The sequence below is a fragment of the Anser brachyrhynchus genome (genome assembly GCF_964034855.1).
Source record: "Anser brachyrhynchus genome assembly, contig: SCAFFOLD_542, whole genome shotgun sequence".
In the NCBI taxonomy this organism is placed as follows: Eukaryota; Metazoa; Chordata; class Aves; order Anseriformes; family Anatidae; genus Anser; species Anser brachyrhynchus.
The window spans coordinates 1-22,655 of NW_027663641.1; the positions used below are offsets into that span (position 1 = coordinate 1).

General features: G+C 60.4%; 2 protein-coding genes and 2 long non-coding RNA genes across 8 annotated transcripts; 2 read left to right on the top strand and 2 right to left on the bottom strand.

Annotated features, from left to right (window-relative positions):
• The first annotated feature begins 828 nt into the window (after positions 1–828).
• Positions 829–17,105, top strand: BCKDK (branched chain keto acid dehydrogenase kinase). Of its 2 annotated transcripts, none has more exons than XM_080608763.1 (12): positions 829–968; positions 4,845–5,012; positions 5,108–5,176; positions 6,197–6,307; positions 6,684–6,731; positions 7,472–7,591; positions 8,687–8,785; positions 8,911–8,984; positions 10,945–11,073; positions 12,007–12,096; positions 15,715–15,876; positions 15,985–17,105. In XM_080608763.1, exons 2-12 carry the CDS (start codon positions 4,848–4,850, stop codon positions 16,127–16,129), a joined length of 1,212 nt encoding a protein of 403 aa, XP_080464889.1. In that variant the 5' UTR covers positions 829–968; positions 4,845–4,847; the 3' UTR covers positions 16,130–17,105. The 2 variants fall into 2 exon arrangements, with proteins under 2 accessions (XP_080464889.1, XP_080464888.1); XM_080608762.1 differs by lacking the exon at positions 829–968 and adding an exon at positions 2,847–3,008.
• LOC308186639 lies at positions 5,200–6,065 on the top strand. The gene is made up of 3 exons (XR_013944151.1): positions 5,200–5,606; positions 5,647–5,886; positions 5,927–6,065. It is a non-coding gene; the product is annotated as an uncharacterized lncRNA (long non-coding RNA).
• On the bottom strand, positions 12,103–15,681 carry LOC308186640. The gene is made up of 3 exons (XR_013944152.1): positions 15,523–15,681; positions 12,972–13,148; positions 12,103–12,796 (listed from the first exon to the last, which is right to left on the bottom strand). It is a non-coding gene; the product is annotated as an uncharacterized lncRNA (long non-coding RNA).
• LOC308186638 (uncharacterized protein) lies at positions 17,103–22,612 on the bottom strand. Of its 4 annotated transcripts, none has more exons than XR_013944149.1 (4): positions 22,429–22,612; positions 18,338–18,599; positions 17,678–18,258; positions 17,103–17,613 (listed from the first exon to the last, which is right to left on the bottom strand). XR_013944149.1 is itself a non-coding variant. In XM_080608764.1 (3 exons), exons 2-3 carry the CDS (start codon positions 18,588–18,590, stop codon positions 17,843–17,845), a joined length of 669 nt encoding a protein of 222 aa, XP_080464890.1. In that variant the 5' UTR covers positions 18,591–18,599; positions 22,429–22,612; the 3' UTR covers positions 17,103–17,842. The 4 variants fall into 4 exon arrangements, 2 of the variants coding, with proteins under 2 accessions (XP_080464890.1, XP_080464891.1); XR_013944150.1 differs by having other exon boundaries at positions 17,103–17,634; XM_080608764.1 differs by having other exon boundaries at positions 17,103–18,258.
• Between the last annotated feature and the right edge of the window lie 43 nt (positions 22,613–22,655).

Sequence of the window (22,655 nt, forward strand, 5' to 3'; positions counted from 1 at the left end):
CCCTATATTAAGTCCCCCTTCCCCTATAGCTCCCCCTTCCCCTATATTAAGTCCTCCTTCCCCTATAGCTCCCCCTTCCTCTATATTAAGTTTCCCTTCCCCTATAGCAACCGCCCCAATTCCCTATATTAAGTCCCCCTTCCCCTATATTAAGTCCCCTGCAATCCCCTATAGCTCCCCCCCAATCCCCTATAGCTCCCCCTTCCCCTATAGCTCCCCTATATTAAGTCCCCCTTCCCCTATAGCTCCCCCCGCAATCCCCTATAGCTCCCCCCAATCCCCTATAGCTCCCCCTTCCCCTATAGCTCCCCTATATTAAGTCCCCCTTCCCCTATAGCTCCCCCCGCAATCCCCTATAGCTCCCCCCAATCCCCTATAGCTCCCCCTTCCCCTATATTAAGTCCCCCTTTCCCCTATAGCTCCCCCCAATCCCCTATAGCTCCTCCCCCTTCCCCTATAGCTCCTCCCCCTTCCCCTATATTAAGTCCCCCTTTTCCTATAGCTCCCCCTGCAATCCCCTATAGCTCCCCCTTCCCCTATATTAAGTCGCCCTTCCCCTATAGCTCCCCCCCCTTCCCTTATATTAAGTCCCCCAATCCCCTATAGCTCCCCCCCCAATCCCCTATAGCTCCCCCCTCCCCTATACACCCCCCCTCACCACCATATTCCTCCCCCCCCCCTTCCAGGCGCGGTGCCGGGCACGGCGGCCTCGGCAACCCTGCTAGCCACCTCGGCGGCCTCGGTGGCCACCTCGTTGTACCTGGCGGCCGTGCTGGCCTTCGGCCTCCGCGACCTGTGCCTCGTCTGCCTGGCCACCTACGTCCTCAACGCGCTGCTCCTCTTCCTCAACTGGCGCCGCTGGCGGCGACGGCGGCGACCCCGCCACGGTCGCGACGCGGCGCCCAAACGCGACTGAGGCGGCCCCGGCGGCAACATGACGGGGGCTGCTGACAGGGGGACGACGGCGTCTGGGTGTCTTGTGTCGCGCGGGGACCCCCCCTTTGTCCCCGACCCCCCCATTTTGTCCCCAATCCCCCCGTTTCGTCCCCGACCCCCCCATTTTGTCCCCAACCCCCCCATTTTGTCCCCGACCCCCCCATTTTGTCCCCGACCCCCCCCGTTTCATCCCCGACCCCCCCATTTCGTCCCCGACCCCCCCATTTCGTCCCCGACCCCCCCATTTTGTCCCCGACCCCCCCATTTTGTCCCCGACCCCCCCATTTTGTCCCCGACCCCCCCATTCTGTCCCCAACCTGCCCCATTTTGTCCCCAACCTGCCCCATTTTGTCCCCAACCTGCCCCATTTTGTCCCCGACCCCCCCATTTTGTCCCCGACCCCCCCCCGTTTTGTCCCTGACCCCCCCATTTTGTCCCCAACCCCCCCCAATTTGTCCCCAACCCCCCCATTTTGTCCCCGACCCCCCCATTTTGTCCCCAACCCCCCCCATTTTATCCCCAACCCCCCCATTTTGTCCCCGACCCCCCCCCCACTTTGTGTCCCCATCCCGAAACGGGGAGGGGAGTTTGGGGAGCGCGCCCTGTTTTTACCCCACTTTTTTTTTTTTTTTTTTGCTCGCTTTTACACCCAAAATGGCCCCGGGGATGCAGGGACCCCGCTTTTTAACTCATTTGTACCCCAACAACGGACTCGGAGATCCAAGAGCCCCACTTTTTACCTCGGTTGTAGCCCAAAAGTCGATCCCGGGACACGCTTTTTCCTTCGGTTCTACCCCCAAAATGGATCCGGGAGTTCAGGGAACCACATTTTTTCCTCAGTTCTACCCCAAAAATGGACCCAGGGATGCACGAACTCCACTTTTTCCCTCATTTGTACCCTAAAAATGGACTCAGAGATCCAGGAACCCCACTTTTTACCTCAGTCGTACCCCAGAAATGGACCCAGGGATGCAGGGACCCCACTTTTTACCTCAGTCGTACCCCGAAAATGACCCAGGGATGCAGGGACTCCACTATTTTCCCTCATTTGTACCCTAAAATTGGACCTAGGGATCCAGGAACCCCCCCATTCTCCCTCAGTTATACCCCAAAAAATGGACTCAGATCCAGGGATCCCCCTTTTTCCCTCAGTTGTACCCCAGAAATGGACCCAGGAGTCCCAGAACCCCATTTTTTACCTCAGTTCTACCCCAAAAAGGGATGCAGGGACCCCACTTTTTACTTCGGTTGTACCCCCAAAATGGACCAAAAGATCCAGGGACCCCACTTTTTACCTCAGTTTCACGCCCAAAATGGAAACAGGGATCCCAGAACCTCACTTTTTACCACAGTGCCCCCCTCAAATTGGACCCAAGTTTCTGGGGACCCCTTTTTTCCCCCAGTCGCACCCCAAAAATGGACCCCTGTCTCCAGGGTCCCCACATTTTACCTCAGTTTTACCCCCAAAACGGACCCAGGGACCCCTTTTCCCTTCAGTTATCCCCCCAAAATGGATCCCAGTGCCTGGGGACCCCTTTTTACCTCAGTGTCTCCCCCCGAAATGGATCCAGGTCATTGGAGACCCCCCTTTTTCCCCCCTCAAATTGTACCCAAATGTCCAGGGACCCCCCCCCACACGTAGGCGCCCCCCATTTAGGCGCTCCAGGCGTCCCCCAATTCCCCTACAACCGACGGAGAAGACTCTTGGCTTCCCCCCCCTCACCTCCCCGGACTCCATTTCCCATCGCGCCCCCACAAGATGGCGCCGCCCCCACAAGATGGCGCCGCCCACGCCCCCATTTTCCCGCCCAGCGGCCAGGCCACGCCCCCTTCCCGCCCACTGCGGGCGCCTGCGTGCTGCGTAACGGCGGCCCCCCTTTGAGTGCGCTTGGTTCGCTCCGCGCATGCGCAGTGCGCTTCGTCCCCCCCCTTTCTGTGGGCAGGGCTGTACCATTGTGAGGGGCGAGGGGGGGGACAGCGGACGGGGCCACTTGTAGGGGACCCCCCCCGACTATTTGGGGGGGGGGGGGGGGTCGGGGGGGGGCGGCACCGACGCCTGGGTCCGCGGGCTGGTGAGTGGGGGGGGGCACGGGGATTTGTTTTTGTTTTTGTTTTTTTTTTTTCTTGCGGGGTGGGGACTGAGGGGACATGGGGTCCTTGGGAGCCCGGAGCCATTTTGGGGGGGGTCACTGAGGGGAAAGGGGGGGGGGTCCTATGGCACTTGGAGGCATTTTGGGGGTGTTTCTGAGGGGAAAGTGGGGTCCCCGGGTACCTGGAGGCATTTTTTGGGGGGACACTGAGGGGAAAGGGGGTCCCATGGCACTTGGAGGCATTTTTGGGGGTGTTTCTGAGGGGAAAGGGGGGTTCTAGGGCACCTGGGTCCGTTTTTGGGGTACAGCTGAGGGGAAAAGTGTGTCCCTGGGCACTCAGGTCCGTTTTTGGGGGGACACTGGGGGAAAAGGGGGGTCCTAGGACACTTGGGAGCCTTTTTGGGGGTGTTTCTGAGGGGAAAGTTGGGTCCCCGGGTACCTGGAGGCATGCTGGGGGGAAAAGGGGGACCCTGAATACTTGGGTCTGTTTTGGGGTAATAGTGAGGGAAAAAGGGGGGCTCCCCAGCTATTAGGATCCATTTTGGGTGGTGAATGAGGAAGAAAAAGGGGGTTTTGGACACTTGGATCCATTTTGGGGTGTAAATGGGGGGAAAAGGGGGGCCCTTGGGCAACTCGTTGCCATATGGGTGGGGGAAAAGGGGCTCCCCAAAGTCCTGGGTCAGTTTTTGGGGTGCAAGTGAAGGAAAAGGGGAGTTCCTGAGGGCCTGGGTCCTTTTTGGGGCACAATTTGGGGGAAAGGGGGTTCCTGGAGGCATTTTGGAAGCAGAACCGAGGGGAAAAAGGGGGTCCCTGGACACTTGGGTCTGTTTTTTGGGTACAACTGAGGGAAAAAGGGGGTCCCTCAATTCCTGGAGCCATTTTTGGGGCAGAACTGAGGGAAAAAGGATGTTTCTCAGACCCTTGGGTGCGTTTTGGTGCAGAACTGTGGGAAAAAGGTGGTCCTGAGACCCTAGGGTGCATTTTTGGGGCAGAACTGAGAGAAAAAGGGTGGCCCTGAGACCCTTGGGTGCATTTTTAGGGCAAAACTGAGAGGAAAAGGGGCTTCCTGAGACCTTTGGATCCGTTTTTGGGGCAGAACTGAGAGGAAAAGGGTGGTCCTGAAACCCTTGGGTGCATTTTTAGGGCAAAACCAGGGGGAAAAGGGGCTTCTTGAGACCTTTGGATCCATTTTTGGGGCAGAACTGAGAGGAAAAGGGTGGTCCCAAGACCCCTGGGTGCATTTTTGGGTAGAACTGAGGGGAAAAGGGGGGTCCCTGAGACCCTTGGGTGCATTTTCAGGGCAAAACTGAGGGGAAAAGGGGAGTTCTGAGGCCCTTGGATCGATTTTTGGGGCAAAACTGAGAGAAAAAGAAGGGTTCTGAGACTCTTGGGTGGTTTTTTGGGGCAGAAGTGAGGGGAAAATGGGGGTCCTGAGACCCTTGGATCCATTTTTTGGGTAGAACTGAGGGGAAAAGGGTGGTCCTGAGATCCTCGGATGCATTTTTAGGGGAAAACTGAGGGGAAAAGGGTGGTCCAAAGACCCCTGGGTGCATTTTTGGGTAGAACTGACAGGAAAAGGGGAGTCCTGAGATCCTTGGGTGCGTTTTTAGGGCAAAACTGAGAGGAAAAGGGGGATCCTGAGACATTTGGGTGCATTTCTGAGGCGAAACTGAGAAGAAAAGTGTTCCGCAAACGCCTCGCTGCTTATTTTTTAGTGACCCCCCACCCCAATTGACCCCCGCGGACCTCAATATCAGCACCCCCAGCGCCCCCAGCCCCCCCAAAAATCCCCTTTTAACCCTTTTTTCCCCCCTCCAGGCGATGCTACGGCGAGTTTTGGGGGCCCCCCGGGGCCCCCCGGCGCTGCCCCCCCGCCCCGCGTCCCGCTCGGCCGCCGACCAGCACCCCCCGGACCTGGCCCGGGAGCGCTCCAAAACCGTCACCTCCTTCTACCACCAGCCCGCCATCGACACCGCCGCCGAGAAGGTTGGCTTTTGGGGGATTTTAAAGGGTTTTTTTGGGGGGCTGAAGGGGTTTTTTGGGGGGTTCTGTGACGCCCTCCCCCCCCCCGTCCCTCGCAGCCCTCGGTGCGCCTGACGCCGACCACCATGCTGTACTCGGGGCGCTCGCAGGACGGCAGCCATATTCTGGTGAGGGGGGGTTTGGGGGGGGGTTTGGGGACACGGGGGGGCTTTGGGGACGTGGGGACAAGCGGGTTTGGGGACCTGGTGGCTTTGGGGACCGAGATATCCCGGTGGGAGGTGGCTTTGGGGACCCGGTGGCTTTGGGGTCTGAGGTGTCCAAGTGGCTTTGGGGGCCTGGTGGCTTGGTGGGAGGGGACCCAGGTGGCTTTGGGGACAGGGACAAGTGGGTTTGGGGATCTGGTGGCTTTGGGGACAGGGGGACAAGCGGGTTTGGGGACTTTGGTGACTTTGGGGACCGAGATATCCCGGTGGGAGGTGGCTTTGGGGACTTTGTGGCTCGGTGGGAGGGTTCCAGGTGGCTTTGGGGACAGGGACAAGCGGGTTTGGGGTCACAGGTGGCTTTGGGGACATGGGGACAAGCGGGTTTGGGGACCTGGTGGCTTCGGGGACAGGGACGAGTGGGTTTGGGGTCACAGGTGGCTTTGGGGACATGGGGACAAGCGGGTTTGGGGTCACAGGTGGCTTTGGGGACAGGGACGAGTGGGTTTGGGGTCACAGGTGGCTTTGGGGACATGGGGACAAGAGGGTTTGGGGACCTGGTGGCTTTGGGGACCGAGATATCCCAATGGGAGGTGGCTTTGGGGACCCGGTGGCTTTGGGGTCTGAGGTGTCCAAGTGGCTTTGGGGACTTTGTGGCTTGGTGGGAGGGGACCCAGGTGGCTTTGGGGACAGGGACGAGTGGGTTTGGGGTCACAGGTGGCTTTGGGGACAGGGACGAGTGGGTTTGGGGTCACAGGTGGCTTTAGGGACATGGGGACAAGCGGGTTTGGGGACCTGGTGGCTTCGGGGACGGAGGTTTCGAGTAGGTTTTGGGGACCTGGTGGCTTTGGGGACCAAGATACCCGGACAGGAGGTGGCTTTGGGGACTTTGTGGCCTGGTGGGAGGTTTCCGGGTGGCTTTGGGGACTCGGCGGCCTTGGGGACAGCGTGACGTCGGGGGTCTTGGTGGCTCCGGTGTCCCCGCAGAAGAGCGCCCGCTACCTGCAGCAGGAGCTGCCCGTGCGCATCGCCCACCGCATCAAGGGCTTCCGCAGCCTGCCCTTCATCATCGGCTGCAACCCCACCATCCTCCACGTGGTGAGGACCTCTTGGGGACGCGGTGGCCCTGCTGGGGACACGTTGGGGACGTTGGGGACACGTTGGGGACGTTGGGGACGCGGTGGCCCTGCTGGGGACACGCTGGGGACGTGGGGGGGGGGGGGGCGCAAGCGGTCGGTTCCTGGTGGGGCGGGGCCCCCGAGCGGGCATTTTGGGGACGTCTGGGGGCACCGAGAGGGGACCTGGGGGGGGTTTGGGGACACAGGGGGGGGGTTTGGGGACACAGGGGGGGGTTGGGGACATTGAGGGGGTTAGGGGACATCGGGGGGGTTGGGGACACGGGGGTTTTGGGGACATTGGGGGGGGTTTTGGGGACACGGGGGCCGTCGTGGTGACGCCCGTCCCTGCCCCGCAGCATGAGCTCTACATTCGCGCCTTCCAGAAGCTCAGCGAGTTCCCGCCCGTGAGTGTCCCCCCCGTGTCACCCCCCCGTCCCCGTGTCACCCCCCTGTCCCCGTGTCACCCTGTCCCCGGGTCGCCCTGTCCTCGTGTTACGCCATGCTTGTGTCCCCGTGTCCCCTTGTCCCTTTGTCCCCATGTCCCCGTGTCCCCTTGTCCCCGTGTCACCCCACACTCGTGTCACCCCGTCCCCGTGCCACCACATCCCTACGTCCCCTTGTCCTCGTGTCCCCCATCCCCGTGTCACCCCATTTTTGTGTCCCCGTGTCCCCCTGTCCCCATATCACCCTGTTTTTGTGTCCCCGTGTCCCCCTATCCCCGTGTCACCCCATTTTTGTGTCCCCCTGTCCCCGTGTCACCGTTTTTGTGTCCCCTTGTCCCCGTGTCACCCCACACTCGTGTCACCCCGTCCCCGTGCCACCACATCCCTACGTCCCCTTGTCCTCGTGTCCCCCATCCCCGTGTCACCCCATTTTTGTGTCCCCGGGTCCCCCTGTCCCCGTGTCACCCCGTTTTTGTGTCCCCCTGTCCCCGTGTCCCCCTGTCCCCATGTCCCTCCCCACCCCATTTTTACGTCCCCGCGCCCCCACGTTACTCCACCCTCTCGTCCCCTTATCCCTCCAAATTCTTGTCACCCCCTCCCCGTGTCCCCTCGTCCCCAATGTCCCCCCCGTGTCCCCCCCGTGTCCCCCCCGTGTCCCCCCGTGTCCCCCCGTGCCACCCCGTGCCACCCCCTGTCCCCAGATCCAGGCGCGGGGGGACGAGGAGCGCTACTGCTCGCTGCTGCGCCAGCTGCTGGAGGACCACAAGGACGTGGTGACGCTGCTGGCCGAGGGGCTGCGCGAGTGCCGGCGCCACATCCAGGTACGGGGACAGCGGGGCGGCCCTAAAACGGTCCCGGCCCCAAAATTTTGGGGGCTTGGGGACATCGGGGCGGCCCTAAAAGGTCCTGGCCCCGAATTCTGGGAGCTTGGGGACATCAGGGTGGCCCTAAAAGGTCCTGGCCCCAAAATTTTGGGGGCTTGGGGACATTGGGGTGGCCCCAAACTCGGTGTCCCCAAACTGTGGGTCCCTTGGGGACATGAGGGGACATCGGGGTGACCCCAAACCCTCCTGTCCCCAAATTTGGGGTGCCAGGGGCCATCGGGGTGACCCCAAACTTGGTGTCCCCAAATTCTGGGTCCCTTGAGGACACGGGGGGCCATCGGGGTGACCCCAAACACTCACGTCCCTAATTTGGGGTGCTTGGGGCCATCGGGGTAACCCCAAACTTGGTGTCCCCAAACTGCGGGTCCCTTGGGGACATGAGGGGACATCGGGGTGACCCCAAATGCTCCTGTCCCTAAATTCGGGGTGCTTGGGGCCATCAGGGTGACCCCAAACCCTCCTGTCCCCAAATTCTGGGTCCCCTGGGGACACGAGGGGACATCGGGGTGACCCCAAACACTCACGTCCCTAAATTTGGGGTGCTTGGGGCCATCGGGGTGACCCCAAACTTGGTGTCCCCAAATTTTGGGTCCCTTGAGGACACGGGGGGCCATCGGGGTGACCCCAAACGCTCCTGTCCCTAAATTTGGGGTGCCAGGGGCCATCGGGGTGACCCCAAACTTGGCATCCCCAAATTCTGGGTCCTTTGGGGACACGAGGGGACTTCGGGGTGACCCCAAATGCTCCTGTCCCTAAATTTGGGGTGCTTGGGGCCATCGGGGTGGCCCCAAACTCGGTGTCCCCAAATTCTGGGTCCCCTGGGGACACGAGGGGACATCGGGGTGACCCCAAACACTCACGTCCCTAAATTTGGGGTGCTTGGGGCCATCGGGGTGACCCCAAACTTGGTGTCCCCAAATTTTGGGTCCCTTGAGGACACGGGGGGCCATCGGGGTGACCCCAAACCCTCCTGTCCCCAAATTCGGGGTGCCGGGGGCCATGGGGGCGCCCCCCAACCTCTGCGCCCCGCAGGACGAGCGGCTGCTGCGCCCCTTCCTGGACAAGACGCTGACGTCGCGGCTGGGCATGCGCATGCTGGCCTCCCACCACCTGGCCCTCCACGAGGACAAGGTACGGGGACGGCGCCTATAGGATCCGGAGGGGGCGCCCCACCCCCCCCGCGGCGTGCGTGTCCGCCCCCCGACCCCCCCCCCGTTGTCCCCCAAAATCCCTCACCGCCGTAAAATTCTGCCCAGCCCGACTTCGTGGGGATCATCTGCACCCGCCTGTCCCCCAAGAAGATCGTCGAGAAGTGGGTCGACTTCGCCCGGTGAGGGGGGGACCCTATAGGGGGCTATAGGGGCTCCGGAGGGGCTCTGGGGGGGCCTTACGGGCTCGTGGGGGTTCCTAGGGGGCGGTTATGGGGCTGGGAGGGTTCTTTTGGGGTCTCTGTGGGGCTATAGGGGCTCTTAGGAAGGGTTTTGTAAGGCTATAGGGGTCATGCAGGGCCCCTATAGGGCCATATGGGTTTTTATGGGGCTATAGGTGTTCCTATAAGGGTCCCTATGGGGCTATAGGGGTTCCTAGAGGGGGGTTATGGGGCTGGGAGGGTTCTTTTGGGGTCTCTGTGGGGCTGTAGGGGCTCTTATGGAGGGTTTTGTAGGGCTATAGGGGTCGTGCAGGGCCCCTATAGGGTCATATGGGTCTATATAGGGCTACAGGTGTTCCTATAAGGGTCCCTATGGGGCTATAGGGGTTGCTAGAGCACGGTTATGGGGCTGGCAGGGTTCTTTTGGGGTCTCTGTGGGGCTATAGGGGCACTTATGAAGGGTTTTGTAAGGCTATAGGGGTCTTTACGGGGCCCCTATAGGGCCATATGGCTCTTTATGGGGCTATAGGTGTTCCTATGAGGGTCCCTATGGGGCTGTAGGGGTTCCTGGGGGGGGTTATGGGGCTGGCAGGGTTCTTTTGGGGTCTCTGTGGGGCTGTAGGGGCTCTTATGGAGGGTTTTGTAAGGCTATAGGGGTCATGCAGGGCCCCTATAGGGCCATATGGCTCTTTATGGGGCTATAGGTGTTCCTATGAGGGTCCCTATGGGGCTATAGGGGTTCCTAGAGGGGGGTTATGGGGCTGGCAGGGTTCTTTTGGGGTCTCTGTGGGGCTGTAGGGGCTCTTATGAAGGGTTTTGTAGGGCTATAGGGGTCGTGCAGGGCCCCTATAGGGCCATATGGGTCTATATAGGGCTACAGGTGTTCCTATAAGGGTCCCTATGGGGCTATAGGTGTTCCTATAATGGTCCCTATGGGGCTATAGGGGTTCCTAGAGGGGGGTTATGGGGCTGGGAGGGTTCATTTGGGGTCTCTGTGGGGCCGTAGGGGCTCTTATGGAGGGTTTTGTAAGGCTATAGGGGTCGTGCAGGGTCCCTATAGGGCCATATGGATCCTTATGAGGGTCTATATGGGGCTACGGGAGTCCCTATAGATTTCGGGGTGGTCCCAATGGGTCTCAGGGGGGTCCCTATGGATCTTGGGGTACCCCTATGGATTGGGGGGGGTTCCCTATGGATCTCAGGGGGTTCCCTATGGATCTCGGGGGGTCCCTATGGATCTCCGGTGGGCCTCTATAGATCTCTGGGGGGTCCCTATGGATCTGGGGGGGTTCCCTATAGATTTCAAGAGGGTCCCTATGGATCTCAGGGGTTCCCTATGGATCTCAGGGGGTCCCTGTAGATCTCGGGTGGGTCCCTATGGATCTGGGGGGGTCCCTATAGATCTTGGGCAGGTCTCTATGGATCTCAGGGGGTCGCTCTAGATCTCGGGGGGGCCCCTATGGATCTCGGGGGGGCCCCTATGGATCTCGGGGGGGCCCCTATGGATCTCGGGGGGGCCCCTATGGATCTCGGGGGGGTCCCTATGGATCTCAGGGGGTCCCTATGGATCTCAGGGGGTCCCTATAGATCTCGGGGGGGTCCCTATGGATCTCGGGGGGGTCCCTATGGATCTCAGGAGTGCCCCTATGGAGAGGTCCCTATAGATCTCAGAGGGGTCCCTATAGATCTCGGGGAGGTCCCTATAGGTCCCGAGGCACCCTTATAGGGCCGCAGGGGCTCCTCAGAGGGCTCGTACGGGGCTGGGACCCTTATGGGGGGGGCTGGGTGACACCGGGGGGGGCTGGGTGACCCCGGGGGGGCTGGGTGACAGCAGGGGGGGTTGGGTGACAGCAGGGGGGGGCTGGGTGACCCCGGGGGGGGTTGGGTGACCCCGGGGGGTGACCCCGCGGGTGCCGGGCAGGCGGCTGTGCGAGCACCAGTACGGGAACGCGCCGCGGGTGCGCGTCAACGGGCACGTGGCCGCCCGCTTCCCCTTCATCCCCCTGCCCCTCGACTACATCCTGCCCGAGCTGCTCAAGAACGCCATGAGGTACCCGGCCCTATAGGGGGGCGGGCGCTATAGGGGGGCGGGAGCTATACGGGGGGGCGGTACAGGGTCCCGTGGGGGGAGGATAGAGGGTTTAGTTTTGGGGGGCGGGGGGGGTGGGTTCGGTTTGGGGAGGGGTTTTGGGGTGTCGCGGGGCGAGGTAGGGAGGGGCGGGGTTGTATAGGGGGTGGGTTCCTATAGAGGGGGGGGAGGGGGGGTCGCGCGGGACCCTATGGGGGTGTATGGGGGGGGGATGTTGGGCTTTAAGGGGGTAAAAAGGGAGGGGGGGGGCTATAGGGGGTATGTGGGGTATTTGGGGTCCTGTAAGGGGTATATCGGATCCTATAAGGGGTATATGGGTCTTATAGAGGGTATATGGGGCCCTATAAGGGGGGTATGGGGCCCTATAGGGGGGAATATGGGGCCCTATAGCAGGGGCATGGGACCCTATAAGGGGTATATGGGCCCTTTGGGGGGGATATGGGCCCTATAAGGGGTATATGGGCCTTATAAGGGGTATATGAGCCCTATAGGGGGGTATATGGGACCGTATAGGGGGGATATGGGTCCTATATGGCATGTATGGGGGAGATATGTGGCTTTTTGGGGGGGTTATGGGGGGGTACGGGGCCCTATAGGAGGTGCGTGGGGCCTATGGGGGGTTATATGGGGCTTTACAGGGGGGATAAGGAGGGGTGTGGGGCCTTATAGGGGCCCTGTGGAGGGCATATGGGGGGTATAGGGGAATACATGACCATACAGGGCCATACGGGGCTGTGGGAGGGACATGGGGCAGGGGGCGGTATATAGGACCAGAAGGGAGGCCTATGGGGCCCTGGGGGACGTATAGGGCCGGGGGGACGTATAGGGGCCCCGGGGGATGTATAGGGGCCCCGGGGGACGTATAGGGGCCACCACCGTGTGGGGCTGCGGCAGGGCCACGATGGAGTCGCACCTCGACACGCCCTACAACGTCCCCGACATCGTCGTCACCATCGCCAACAACGACATCGACATCGTCATCCGGTACCTGGGTCCTATAGGGGCTGTCCATAATGTCCCGCCGCCTATAGGCACCCCCCCCGAGGTGCCCTCGTCGACCGGGGGGTCCCCGGGGTGTCCCCGTGTCCATAAAGGTCCCCAGGGTGTCCCCACCTATAGGGGGTCCGCAGGGAAGTCCCCGTGTCCCTATACGGGACGTTCTCCGTGGCACCCCACAGCCGTAGGGGGTCCCTATAGGATGTTCTTTATGGTGGCCCTGTAGGATGTTCTCCATGGTGTCCTGGTCCCTATAGGATGTTCTCCGTGATGTCCCACGGGATGTTCTTTGTGGTGGTCCCGTATAGGATCTTCCCCATGGCGCCCCACATCCATAGGGGTCTACGGCGGGTCCCTATGGGATGTCCCCCATGGCACTTCTATAGGATGTTCCCTGTGGCGTTCCTATAGGACGTTTCCCATGGGATCCCTATAGGACATTTCTCATGGTACCCCTATAGGACATTCCCCATGGCGTCCCTATAGGATGTTCCTTCCCAGTGGCTTTCTTATCCCCATAGGACGTTCCCTATGGCACCTATAGGACTTTTCCCCATGGCATCCTTGTCCCCATAGGATGTTCCCCCATGGCACCTATAGGATATTCCCACAGCATTCCCATCCCCATAGGACATTCCCCCCTGGCACCTATAGAACATTCCCCACAGCTTCCCTGTCCCTATAGGACCTTCCCCATAGGATGTTCCCCATGGCACCTATAGGATATTCCCACAGCGTCCCTGTCCCTATAGGACCTTCCCCCACGGCACCTATAGGATATTCCCACAGCATCCCTGTCCCTATAGGACCTTCTCCCATGGCACCTATAGGATATTTGCACAGCATCCCTGTCCCTATAGGACTTTCCCCCATGATACCTATAGGATATTCCCACAGTGTCCCCGTCCCTATAGGACCTTCCCCCACGACACCTATAGGATATTCCCACAGCGTCCCTGTCCCTATAGGACCTTCCCCCATGGCACCTATAGGATATTCCCACAGTGTCCTCGTCCCTATAGGACCTTCCCCCACGGCACCTATAGGATATTCCCACAGCGTCCCTGTCCCTATAGGACCTTCCCCCACGGCACCTATAGGATATTTGCACAGTGCCCCTGTCCCTATAGGACCTTCCCCCATGGCACCTATAGGATATTCCCACAGCTTCCCTGTCCCTATAGGACCTTCCCCCACGGCGCCTATAGGATATTCCCACAGCGTCCCTGTCCCTATAGGACCTTTTCCCATGGCACCTATAGGATATTCCCACAGCATCCCTGTCCCTATAGGACCGTCTCCCACAGCACCTATAGGATATTCCCACAGCATCCCTGTCCCTATAGGACCGTCTCCCACAGCACCTATAGGATATTCCCATAGCATCCCTGTCCCTATAGGACCTTTCCCCATGGAACCTATAGGATATTCCCACAGTGTCCTCGTCCCTATAGGACCTTCTCCCACGGCACCTATAGGATATTCCCACAGCGTCCCTGTCCCTATAGGACCTTTCCCCATGGAACCTATAGGATATTCCCACAGCGTCCCTGTCCCTATAGGACCTTCCCCCACGGCACCTATAGGATATTCCCACAGCATCCCTGTCCCTATAGGACCCTCCCCCACGGCACCTATAGGATATTCCCACAGCTTCCCTGTCCCTATAGGACCTTTTCCCATGGCACCTATAGGATATTCCCACAGCATCCCTGTCCCTATAGGACCGTCTCCCACAGCACCTATAGGATATTCCCATAGCATCCCTGTCCCTATAGGACCTTTCCCCATGGAACCTATAGGATATTCCCACAGTGTCCTCGTCCCTATAGGACCTTCTCCCACGGCACCTATAGGATATTCCCACAGCGTCCCTGTCCCTATAGGACCTTTCCCTATGGAACCTATAGGATATTCCCACAGTGTCCCTGTCCCTATAGGACCTTCCCCCACGGCACCTATAGGATATTTGCACAGTGCCCCTGTCCCTATAGGACCTTCCCCCATGGCACCTATAGGATATTCCCACAGCGTCCCTGTCCCTATAGGACCTTTTCCCATGGCACCTATAGGATATTCCCACAGCATCCCTGTCCCTATAGGACCGTCTCCCACAGCACCTATAGGATATTCCCATAGCATCCCTGTCCCTATAGGACCTTTCCCCATGGAACCTATAGGATATTCCCACAGTGTCCTCGTCCCTATAGGACCTTCTCCCACGGCACCTATAGGATATTCCCACAGCGTCCCTGTCCCTATAGGACCTTTCCCCATGGAACCTATAGGATATTCCCACAGCGTCCCTGTCCCTATAGGACCCTCCCCCACGGCACCTATAGGATATTCCCACAGCATCCCTGTCCCTATAGGACCCTCCCCCACGGCACCTATAGGATATTCCCACAGCTTCCCTGTCCCTATAGGACCTTTTCCCATGGCACCTATAGGATATTCCCACAGCATCCCTGTCCCTATAGGACCGTCTCCCACAGCACCTATAGGATATTCCCATAGCATCCCTGTCCCTATAGGACCTTTCCCCATGGAACCTATAGGATATTCCCACAGTGTCCTCGTCCCTATAGGACCTTCTCCCACGGCACCTATAGGATATTCCCACAGCGTCCCTGTCCCTATAGGACCTTTCCCCATGGAACCTATAGGATATTCCCACAGCGTCCCTGTCCCTATAGGACCTTCCCCCACGGCACCTATAGGATATTCCCACAGCATCCCTGTCCCTATAGGACCCTCCCCCACGGCACCTATAGGATATTCCCACAGCACCCCTGTCCCTATAGGACCTTCTCCCATGGCACCTATAGGATATTCCCAGCGTCCCTGTCCCTATAGGATCTTCTCCCACGACACCTATAGGATATTCCCACAGCATCCCTGCCCCTATAGGACCTTCCCCCACGGCACCTATAGGATATTTCCACAGCATCCCTGTCCCTATAGGACCGTCTCCCACGGCACCTATAGGATATTCCCATAGCATCCCTGTCCCTATAGGACCTTTCCCCATGGAAACTATAGGATATTCCCACAGTGTCTCTGTCCCTATAGGACCTTTCCCCATGGAACCTATAGGATATTCCCACAGCGTCCCCGTCCCTATAGGACCTTCCGCCACGGCACCTATAGGATATTTGCACAGTGCCCCTGTCCCTATAGGACCTTCCCCCATGGCACCTATAGGATATTCCCACAGCTTCCCTGTCCCTATAGGACCTTCCCCCACGGCACCTATAGGATATTCCCACAGCTTCCCTGTCCCTATAGGACCTTCCCCCACGGCACCTATAGGATATTCCCACAGCTTCCCTGTCCCTATAGGACCTTTTCCCATGGCACCTATAGGATATTCACACAGCGTCCCTGTCCCTATAGGACCTTCTCCCACGGCACCTATAGGACATTCCCACAGCGTCCCCATCCCCATCGGACATTCCTCCCGGCACCTATAGGGCGCTCCCCGCCCCCACAGGACCTTCCCCCTCTCTCGGGCCGCCCCCATCCTTTCAGGGCCTCCTCCGCGGAGGCTGCCCCCCACCCCCCACCCCCTCCCCCTTTCCCTTTACGTCCCGGTCCCCTATATAGGATCTCGGACCGGGGCGGGGGCATCCCCCACGACCTCCTGGACAAGGTGACCGAGTACCACTTCAGCACGGCCGAGGCCAGCGCCCAGGACCCCCGCTTGGGAGGCCCCTTCCGCAACCTCCTCGACCTCAGCCACGGCGCCCAGGCCTGCCCCATGCACGGGTACGGGGTCACCCCGAGCCCCCTGGGGGACGCCCCCAAATCCCCCCGATTCCCCTCCCCCCCCCCCGCCCGCCCGCCCGACGTTTCTCCCTCTTCCCCGGCCTCCAGGTTCGGCTTCGGGCTGCCGACCTCGCGCGCCTACGCCGAGTACTTGGGGGGCTCGCTGTGCCTCCAGTCGCTGCAGGGCGTGGGCACCGACGTCTACCTGCGCCTGCGCCACATCGACGGCAAGGGGGAGAGCTTCCGCATCTAGGGGGCGCCCGCGGCCTCCCTTCCCCGCGGCCTCCCCCCCTCCAACGGCCTCCAGTTCGCCTCGGCGGCCTCCAAATCCGCCTCGGCCTGGCCTCGCCGGCGGCGCCTCCCCGGTGGCCTCGCCCCTTGGCCTCCTTGGTGGCGTCACCTCCTCGGTGGCCTCCCTGGCGGCCTCACCCCGTGACCTCCTCGGTGGCGTCACCTCCTTGGCGGCCTCGCCTCCCTGGCCTCCTCGGTGGTGTCACCTCCTCGGTCTCCTCGGTGGTGTCACCTCCTTGGTGGCCTCCCTGAAGGCCTCGCCCGCTCGGTGGCCTCACCCCTTGGCCTCCTCGGTGGTGTCACCTCCTCGGTGGCCTCCTTGATGGCCTCACCTCCCCGGGGGCCTCACCTTTGGCCTCCTCGGTGGTGACGTCTCTTCGGTGGCGTCACCTCCTTGGTCTCCTCGGTGGTCTCCTTGGCGGTGTCACCTCCTTGGCGGCCTCAGCCCTTGGCCTCCTCGGTGGCGTCACCTCCTTGGTGGCCTCCCTGGTGGCCTCGCCTCCCTGGTGGCCTCATCCCTTGGCCTCCTTGGTGGTGTCACCTCCTTGGTGGCCTCTTTGGTGGTGTCACCTCATCAGCGGCCTCACCCCTTGGCCTCCTCGGTGGCCTCAACTCCTCGGCGGCCTCAACCTCCTCCACGGCAACCTCAGGTCCTCGGTGGCCTCAACCGGCCTCAACCCCGCGGCGGCCTCAACCCCCTCCACGGCGGCCTCGAATCCTCAGCGGCCTCGACCCCGCGGCGGCCTCAGCGCCTCGGTTCCGGAAAGTTCCCCGTGACGGGGGGCCGGCGGCGGAGGTCGGAGCGCTCCCGGACATTTGGGGGGGGGGGGGGGGCAGGGGGGGGAGGTTCCCCGCTCAGCTCGCCGCGTTGCGCGCTTCGTTAGGGCCTCGCCTCGTTAGCGGGGCGGCGCTCTCATTAAAGCTGCAGCCGGTGGTGAGGGGAGAGGCTTTATTGGGGAGGCTGGGGGGGGGGGGAGGAGGGAGGAAGAGGAGGGAGAGGGAGGAAGGCTGAGGGGGAGGGGGTTCTGCTCGCGGCTCGTTTCTCACCCTAAATCCATCCTCTTCCTCCTCGGGGCCTCCATCTTCTTCCTCGGGGCCTTCATCTTCCTCCTCACCATCGTCTTCCTCCTCAGGGCCTCCACCTTCATCCCTGTCCTCCTCTTTGGAGGCTCCAGGGTCATCTTCCTCCTCCTCACCATCACCTTCCTCGTCCTCGGGGTCTCCCTTCCCCTCTTGGCGTTGCCTTCCTCTTCATCATCTTCCTCGTCAGCATCATCTCTGGCCTCCGGGTTCCTTCCTCCGGCCTCGCCCTCACCTTCCTCCTCCTCGGGGCCTTCATCTTCCCCTTCGGCATCATCATCCTCCGCCGTGGGGTCTCCGGCCTCTTCCTTGGGGACCCCCGGCCTCCACCTCAGGGGTCTTCATCACCATCTTCGTCCTCGGGGCCTTCATCTTCTTCCTCGGGGCCTTCATCTTCTTCCTCGGGGTCTCCATCTTCCTCCTTGGGGGCCTCCATCTTCCTCCTTGGGGCCTCCATCACCATCCTCTTCCTCTAGGTCTCCATCTTCCTCCCCACCATCACCATCCTCAGGAGTCTCCGTCCTCCTCAGCACCTCCGTCTTCGTCACCATCCTCCTCCTCCTCTGGGCCTCCGCCTCCCCCCCTCCCCTCCTTCCTACTCGGTGTCGCCTCCCGTGTCCTCCTCCTCGGGGCCTCCATCTTCCCCCCCGGCGTCCCCGTCCTCCTCGGAGCCCCCGACTTCCTCCTCCAGGTCTCCATCTCCCTCCTCACCATCACCTTCCTCCTCGGAGCCTCCATCTTCATCACCTTCCTCCTCCTCGGGGGCTCCTTCTTCCTCTTCGAGGCCTCCGCCTTCCTCTTCACCCTTCTCCTCCTCCTCTTCGGGGCCTTCCTCGTCCTTGGGGCCTTCGTCCTCGTCCTTGGGGCCTCCGTCCTCCTCTTTGGGGCCTCCGTCCTCCTCTTTGGGGCCTCCGTCCTCCTCTTTGGGGCCTCCGTCCTCCCGCGGCGGGTGACAGCAGGGACAATCGGAGCGGTGCGACGGCTGAGCGTCGCGCCGGGGGTTGTAGAAATCTACGGAGGACACAAAACACCCAAGGAGCGACCTATAGGACCGCCTATAGGGCGATCTATAGGGGAAAGGGGAACTCACCCAGCGGCCCCGGCTCCTCCAGGCTGGCCAGGACGTAGAGCAGCGCCCGGCAGCTTTCCTCGCCGCGAGCCAGCGCCAGCGCCCGCAGCCGGCGGACCCAGCCCCGGCCTCCCGGGGGTCCCAGCGCCGCCTCCTCGGTGGGCCCCAGCGCCCCGGCTTCCCGCAGCCCCGCCAGGAGCTCGTGGCCCGGCACCCGCAGCAGCCGATCCTCCAGCGCCCGGCCCTGCGCCTGAACCTGCGCCTGCGCCGACATCGTGGCTGCCTGCGGGGGGGGGAAAGAAGAGGCGTCGGAGGCCTCGGCGAGGCACCGGAGGGGTCCTATATGTGAGTGCTCAGCCCTATAGGAGGCATTAGAGAATCCCCACCACGGGGCTCAGCCCTATAGGAGACACTGGGGAGTCCCCACCGTGGGGCTCAGCCCTATAGGAGACACTGGAGAATCCCTACTATAAGGCTCAACCCTATAGGAGACACCAGAGAATCCCCACTACAGGGCTCAGCCCTATAGGAGACACTGGAGAATCCCCACCCTAGGGCTCAGCCCTATAGGAGACACCAGAGAATCCCCACCATGCGGCTCAGCCCTATAGGAGACACTGGAGAATCCCTACTACAAGGCTCAGCCCTATAGGGAGATACCAGAGAGTCCCCACCATAGGGCTCAACCCTATAGGAGACACCAGAGAGTCCGCACCATAGGGCTTAGCCCTATAGCAGACACTGGAGAGTCCCCCCCATGGGGCTCAGCCCTATAGGAGACACTGGAGAATCCCCACCATGAGGCTCAGCCCTATATAGTACAGTAGAGAAGCCGCAGTGGGGGCTCGGCCCTATAGGAGACCCTGAAAACCTCCCCTATAGAGGGGCTCGGCCCTATAGACCCCAAAGATTCTCCGTCATGGGCATCAGCCCCATAGGACCCCCCCCATGGGTGCTCAGCCCTATAGGAGCCCCCCCATGGGGTCCCAGCCCTATAGGACCCCCCCATGGGGGCCCAGCCCTATAGGAGCCCCCAGCACCCCCCTGTTGATGCCTATACCACCCCCACTGGCCCCACAGGGGGCTGAGCCAGACCCTATAGCTCCCCCCCAGCACCCTATAGGGCCCTATAGCCCCCGTACTCCCACCCCCCCGCCGCCTCCCTACCCGCTGCCGGCCCCTATAGCTCCCCACGCTGCGCCGGCCCCTATATGGCCCCTACAGCCCTATATGGGGCCCCCCGGGGGTATTTTTAGCGCTGACCTTTAGCCGGCCGAGCCCTGCTGGGAAGGGGGGGGGGGGGGCACAGCGGGGCCATTTTGTGCCCCCCCCAGCCACAAAAAGGGGTTTGGGGACCCCCGGATGCCCCCCCCCCCCCCCCCCCGGGGGCTTAACGCCCTCATGGTGGCGCCTTGTGCCCCTCCCCCACGTTTCCCGCCACTTTTAAACCCCCCTCCCCCACGTTTCCCACCCTTTCTAACGGTTTTCCTCGCGTTTCCCGCCGTTTTTAACGGTCCTCCACAGGTTTCCCGCCATTTTTAACGGTTTTCCTCGCGTTTCCCGCCATTTTAAATGGTCCTTCACAAGTTTCCCGCCGGTTTTAACGGTTTTCCTCACATTTCCCGCCATTTTTAACGGTCCTCCAGAAGTTTCCCGCCATTTTTAACCCCCTCCCGCGTTTCCCGCCATTTTTAAAGGTCCTCTAAAAGTTTCCCGCCATTTTTAACACCCCTCCCCCATGTTTCCCGCCGGTTTTAACGGTTTTCCTCACGTTTCCTGCCATTTTTAATGGTCCTCTACAAGTTTCCCGCCATTTTTAACCCCCTCCCGCGTTTCCCAATATTTTTAACGGTCCTCTGCAAGTTTCCCGCCATTTTTAAACCCCCCCCCCATGTTTCCCGCCCTTTTTAACGGTTTTCCTTGCGTTTCCCGCCATTTTTAACGGTCCTCTACAAGTTTCCCGCCATTTTTAACCCCCTCCCGCGTTTCCCGCCATTTTAAATGGTCCTCTACAAGTTTCCCGCCATTTATACCCCCTCCCCCACGTTTCCCGCCCTTTCTAATGGTTTTCCTCACGTTTCCCGCCATTTTTAACCCCCCTCCCCCATGTTTCCCGCCCTTTTTAACGCTTTTCCTCGCATTTCCCGCCATTTTTAACGGTCCTCTACAAGTTTCCCACCATTTTTAACGCCCTCTCTCAAAATTTCCCGCCATTTTTAACGGTTCCGCTCAGTCTTCTCGTCATTTTTAACGGACTCTCCTCAGGCTTCCCGCCATTTTTAACATCCCCCCTCCCCCAATCACATTTCCCGCCATTTTTAATGGTCCTCTACAATTTCCCGCCATTTTTAACTCCCCCCCCTCACGTTTTCCACCGTTTTTAACGGTTCCCTTCATGTTTCCTGCCATTTTTAATGCCCCCCCCCCATATTTCCCTCCCTTTTTAACGGTTTTCCTCACGTTTCCCACCCTTTTTAACGGTTTCTCCTCACACTTCCCGCCATTTTTAATGTGTCCCCCCCCGTTTCCCACCCTTAACTGTCACCCTCAACTTTCCCACCATTTTTAACGCCTCCCCTCATGTTTCCCGCACTTTTTAACAATTTTCCTCACTTTTCCCGCCTTTTTAAACGCCCCCCCCCCCCTCCCCACTTCCCGCCATTTTTAACGGTTCCCCTCAGGTTTCCCGCCCTTTTTAACGGTTCTCGTCCCATTTCCCGCCATTTTTAACGGTCCCCATCCCATTTCCCGCCATTTTAACACCCCCCCATCCCATTTCCCGCCATTTTCAATGCCCCCCTCCTATTTCCCGCCATTTGTAACGCTCCCCCCTCCCATTTCCCACCCTTTTTAACGGTTTCTCCTCACATTTCCCGCCTTTTTAACTGTCCCCCTCACGTTTCCCGCCATCTTTAACGGTTCCCTTCACGTTTCCCGCCATTTTTAACGGTCCTCTTCATGTTTCCCGCCCTTTTAAACGGTTCCCCTCCCATTTCCCGCCATTTTTAACCCCCCCCACGTTTCCCGCCATTTTTATCCCCCCCCCTTCACCTTTCCCGCCATTTTTAACGCCCCCCCCCGTTTCCCGCCCTTTTTAACGGTTCTCCTCCCATTTCCCGCCATTTTTAACGGTTCCCCTCCCATTTCCCGCCCTTTTTAACGCCCCCCTCACGTTTCCCGCCATTTTTAACGCCCCCCCCCCCCCCCCGTTTCCCGCCCTTTTTAACGGCCGCCACCCGAGGGCGCTGTGGCAGCTCCCAACATGGCCGCCTGACCCCTATAGGGCCCTATAGGTTCCCCTCGCTTTGGGGGCGTTCCTATAGGGCCAGCGGGAATTATGGGATGGGGACGCCCCCTATAGAGAACCTATGGGATTTCTATAGGGTCAGGGTCTCTATAGGTTCCTCTAGGGCACCCTATAAGGGAGCAAAGGCCGGTGAGGACCTCTATAGGGTCCCTAAGAAGGAGCAGAGGCTGGAGGCTTTCTATAGGGTCTCTGAGGGAGTTTAGGTCGGTGGGGGTCCCTATGGGGTTTCTGTACAGTCCATAGGGGGAAGGTGTCTCTATAGGCCCCTCTATAGGGTCCCTGTGACAGAAAAGAGGCTGATGGGGCATCTATAGGGTCCCTATGAGGGAGCAAGGGTCCCTATGGGGTTTGTATAGGGTTGGTATAAGGGATCGAAGAGTCCATATGGGTTCCTATAGGGTCCTATGAGGGAGTAAGGGTTCCTGTGGGGTTTCTATAGGGTCCATATAAAGAAGTGAGGGATCTGTATGGGTTTCTATAGGGTCCCCATGAATGAGGGCCCCTATGAGGTTGCTATAGGGTCTGCATAAGGGAGTGAAGGGCCCGCATGGGTTTCTATAGGGTCCTTATGAAGGAGTGAGGGTCCCTATGGGGTTTCTATAGGGCCCATATAAGGGAGCAAGAGTCCTATATAGGGTTCTATAGGGTCCATAATAAGGGAGCGAGGGCTCCATATGCTTCTGTAGGGTCCCCATGAGGGACGACCCCTATGAGGCTGCTATAGGGTCCCTATAAGGGGCTGAAGGGCCCATATAGATGTCTATAGGGTCCCTATGAGGGAACGGAGGCCGGTGCGGGTACATACGGTCTCTATAGGGTCTCTATAAGAGCGGGGGGCTCTCCACAGGCCTTCTATAGGTTCCCCGTGACGCAGCAGCACCCTATAGGGGCTCTATAAGCCACCAGGAGCCGGCCGCTCCCCCCCCCCAACCCCTAATGGATCCGCCCGCCCCCTGGCCACGCCCCCTCCTCCCCCAGACCACGCCCCCTCCTCCCCCCCCCATCCCCTCAATGGTCCCGCCCACCCCGCCG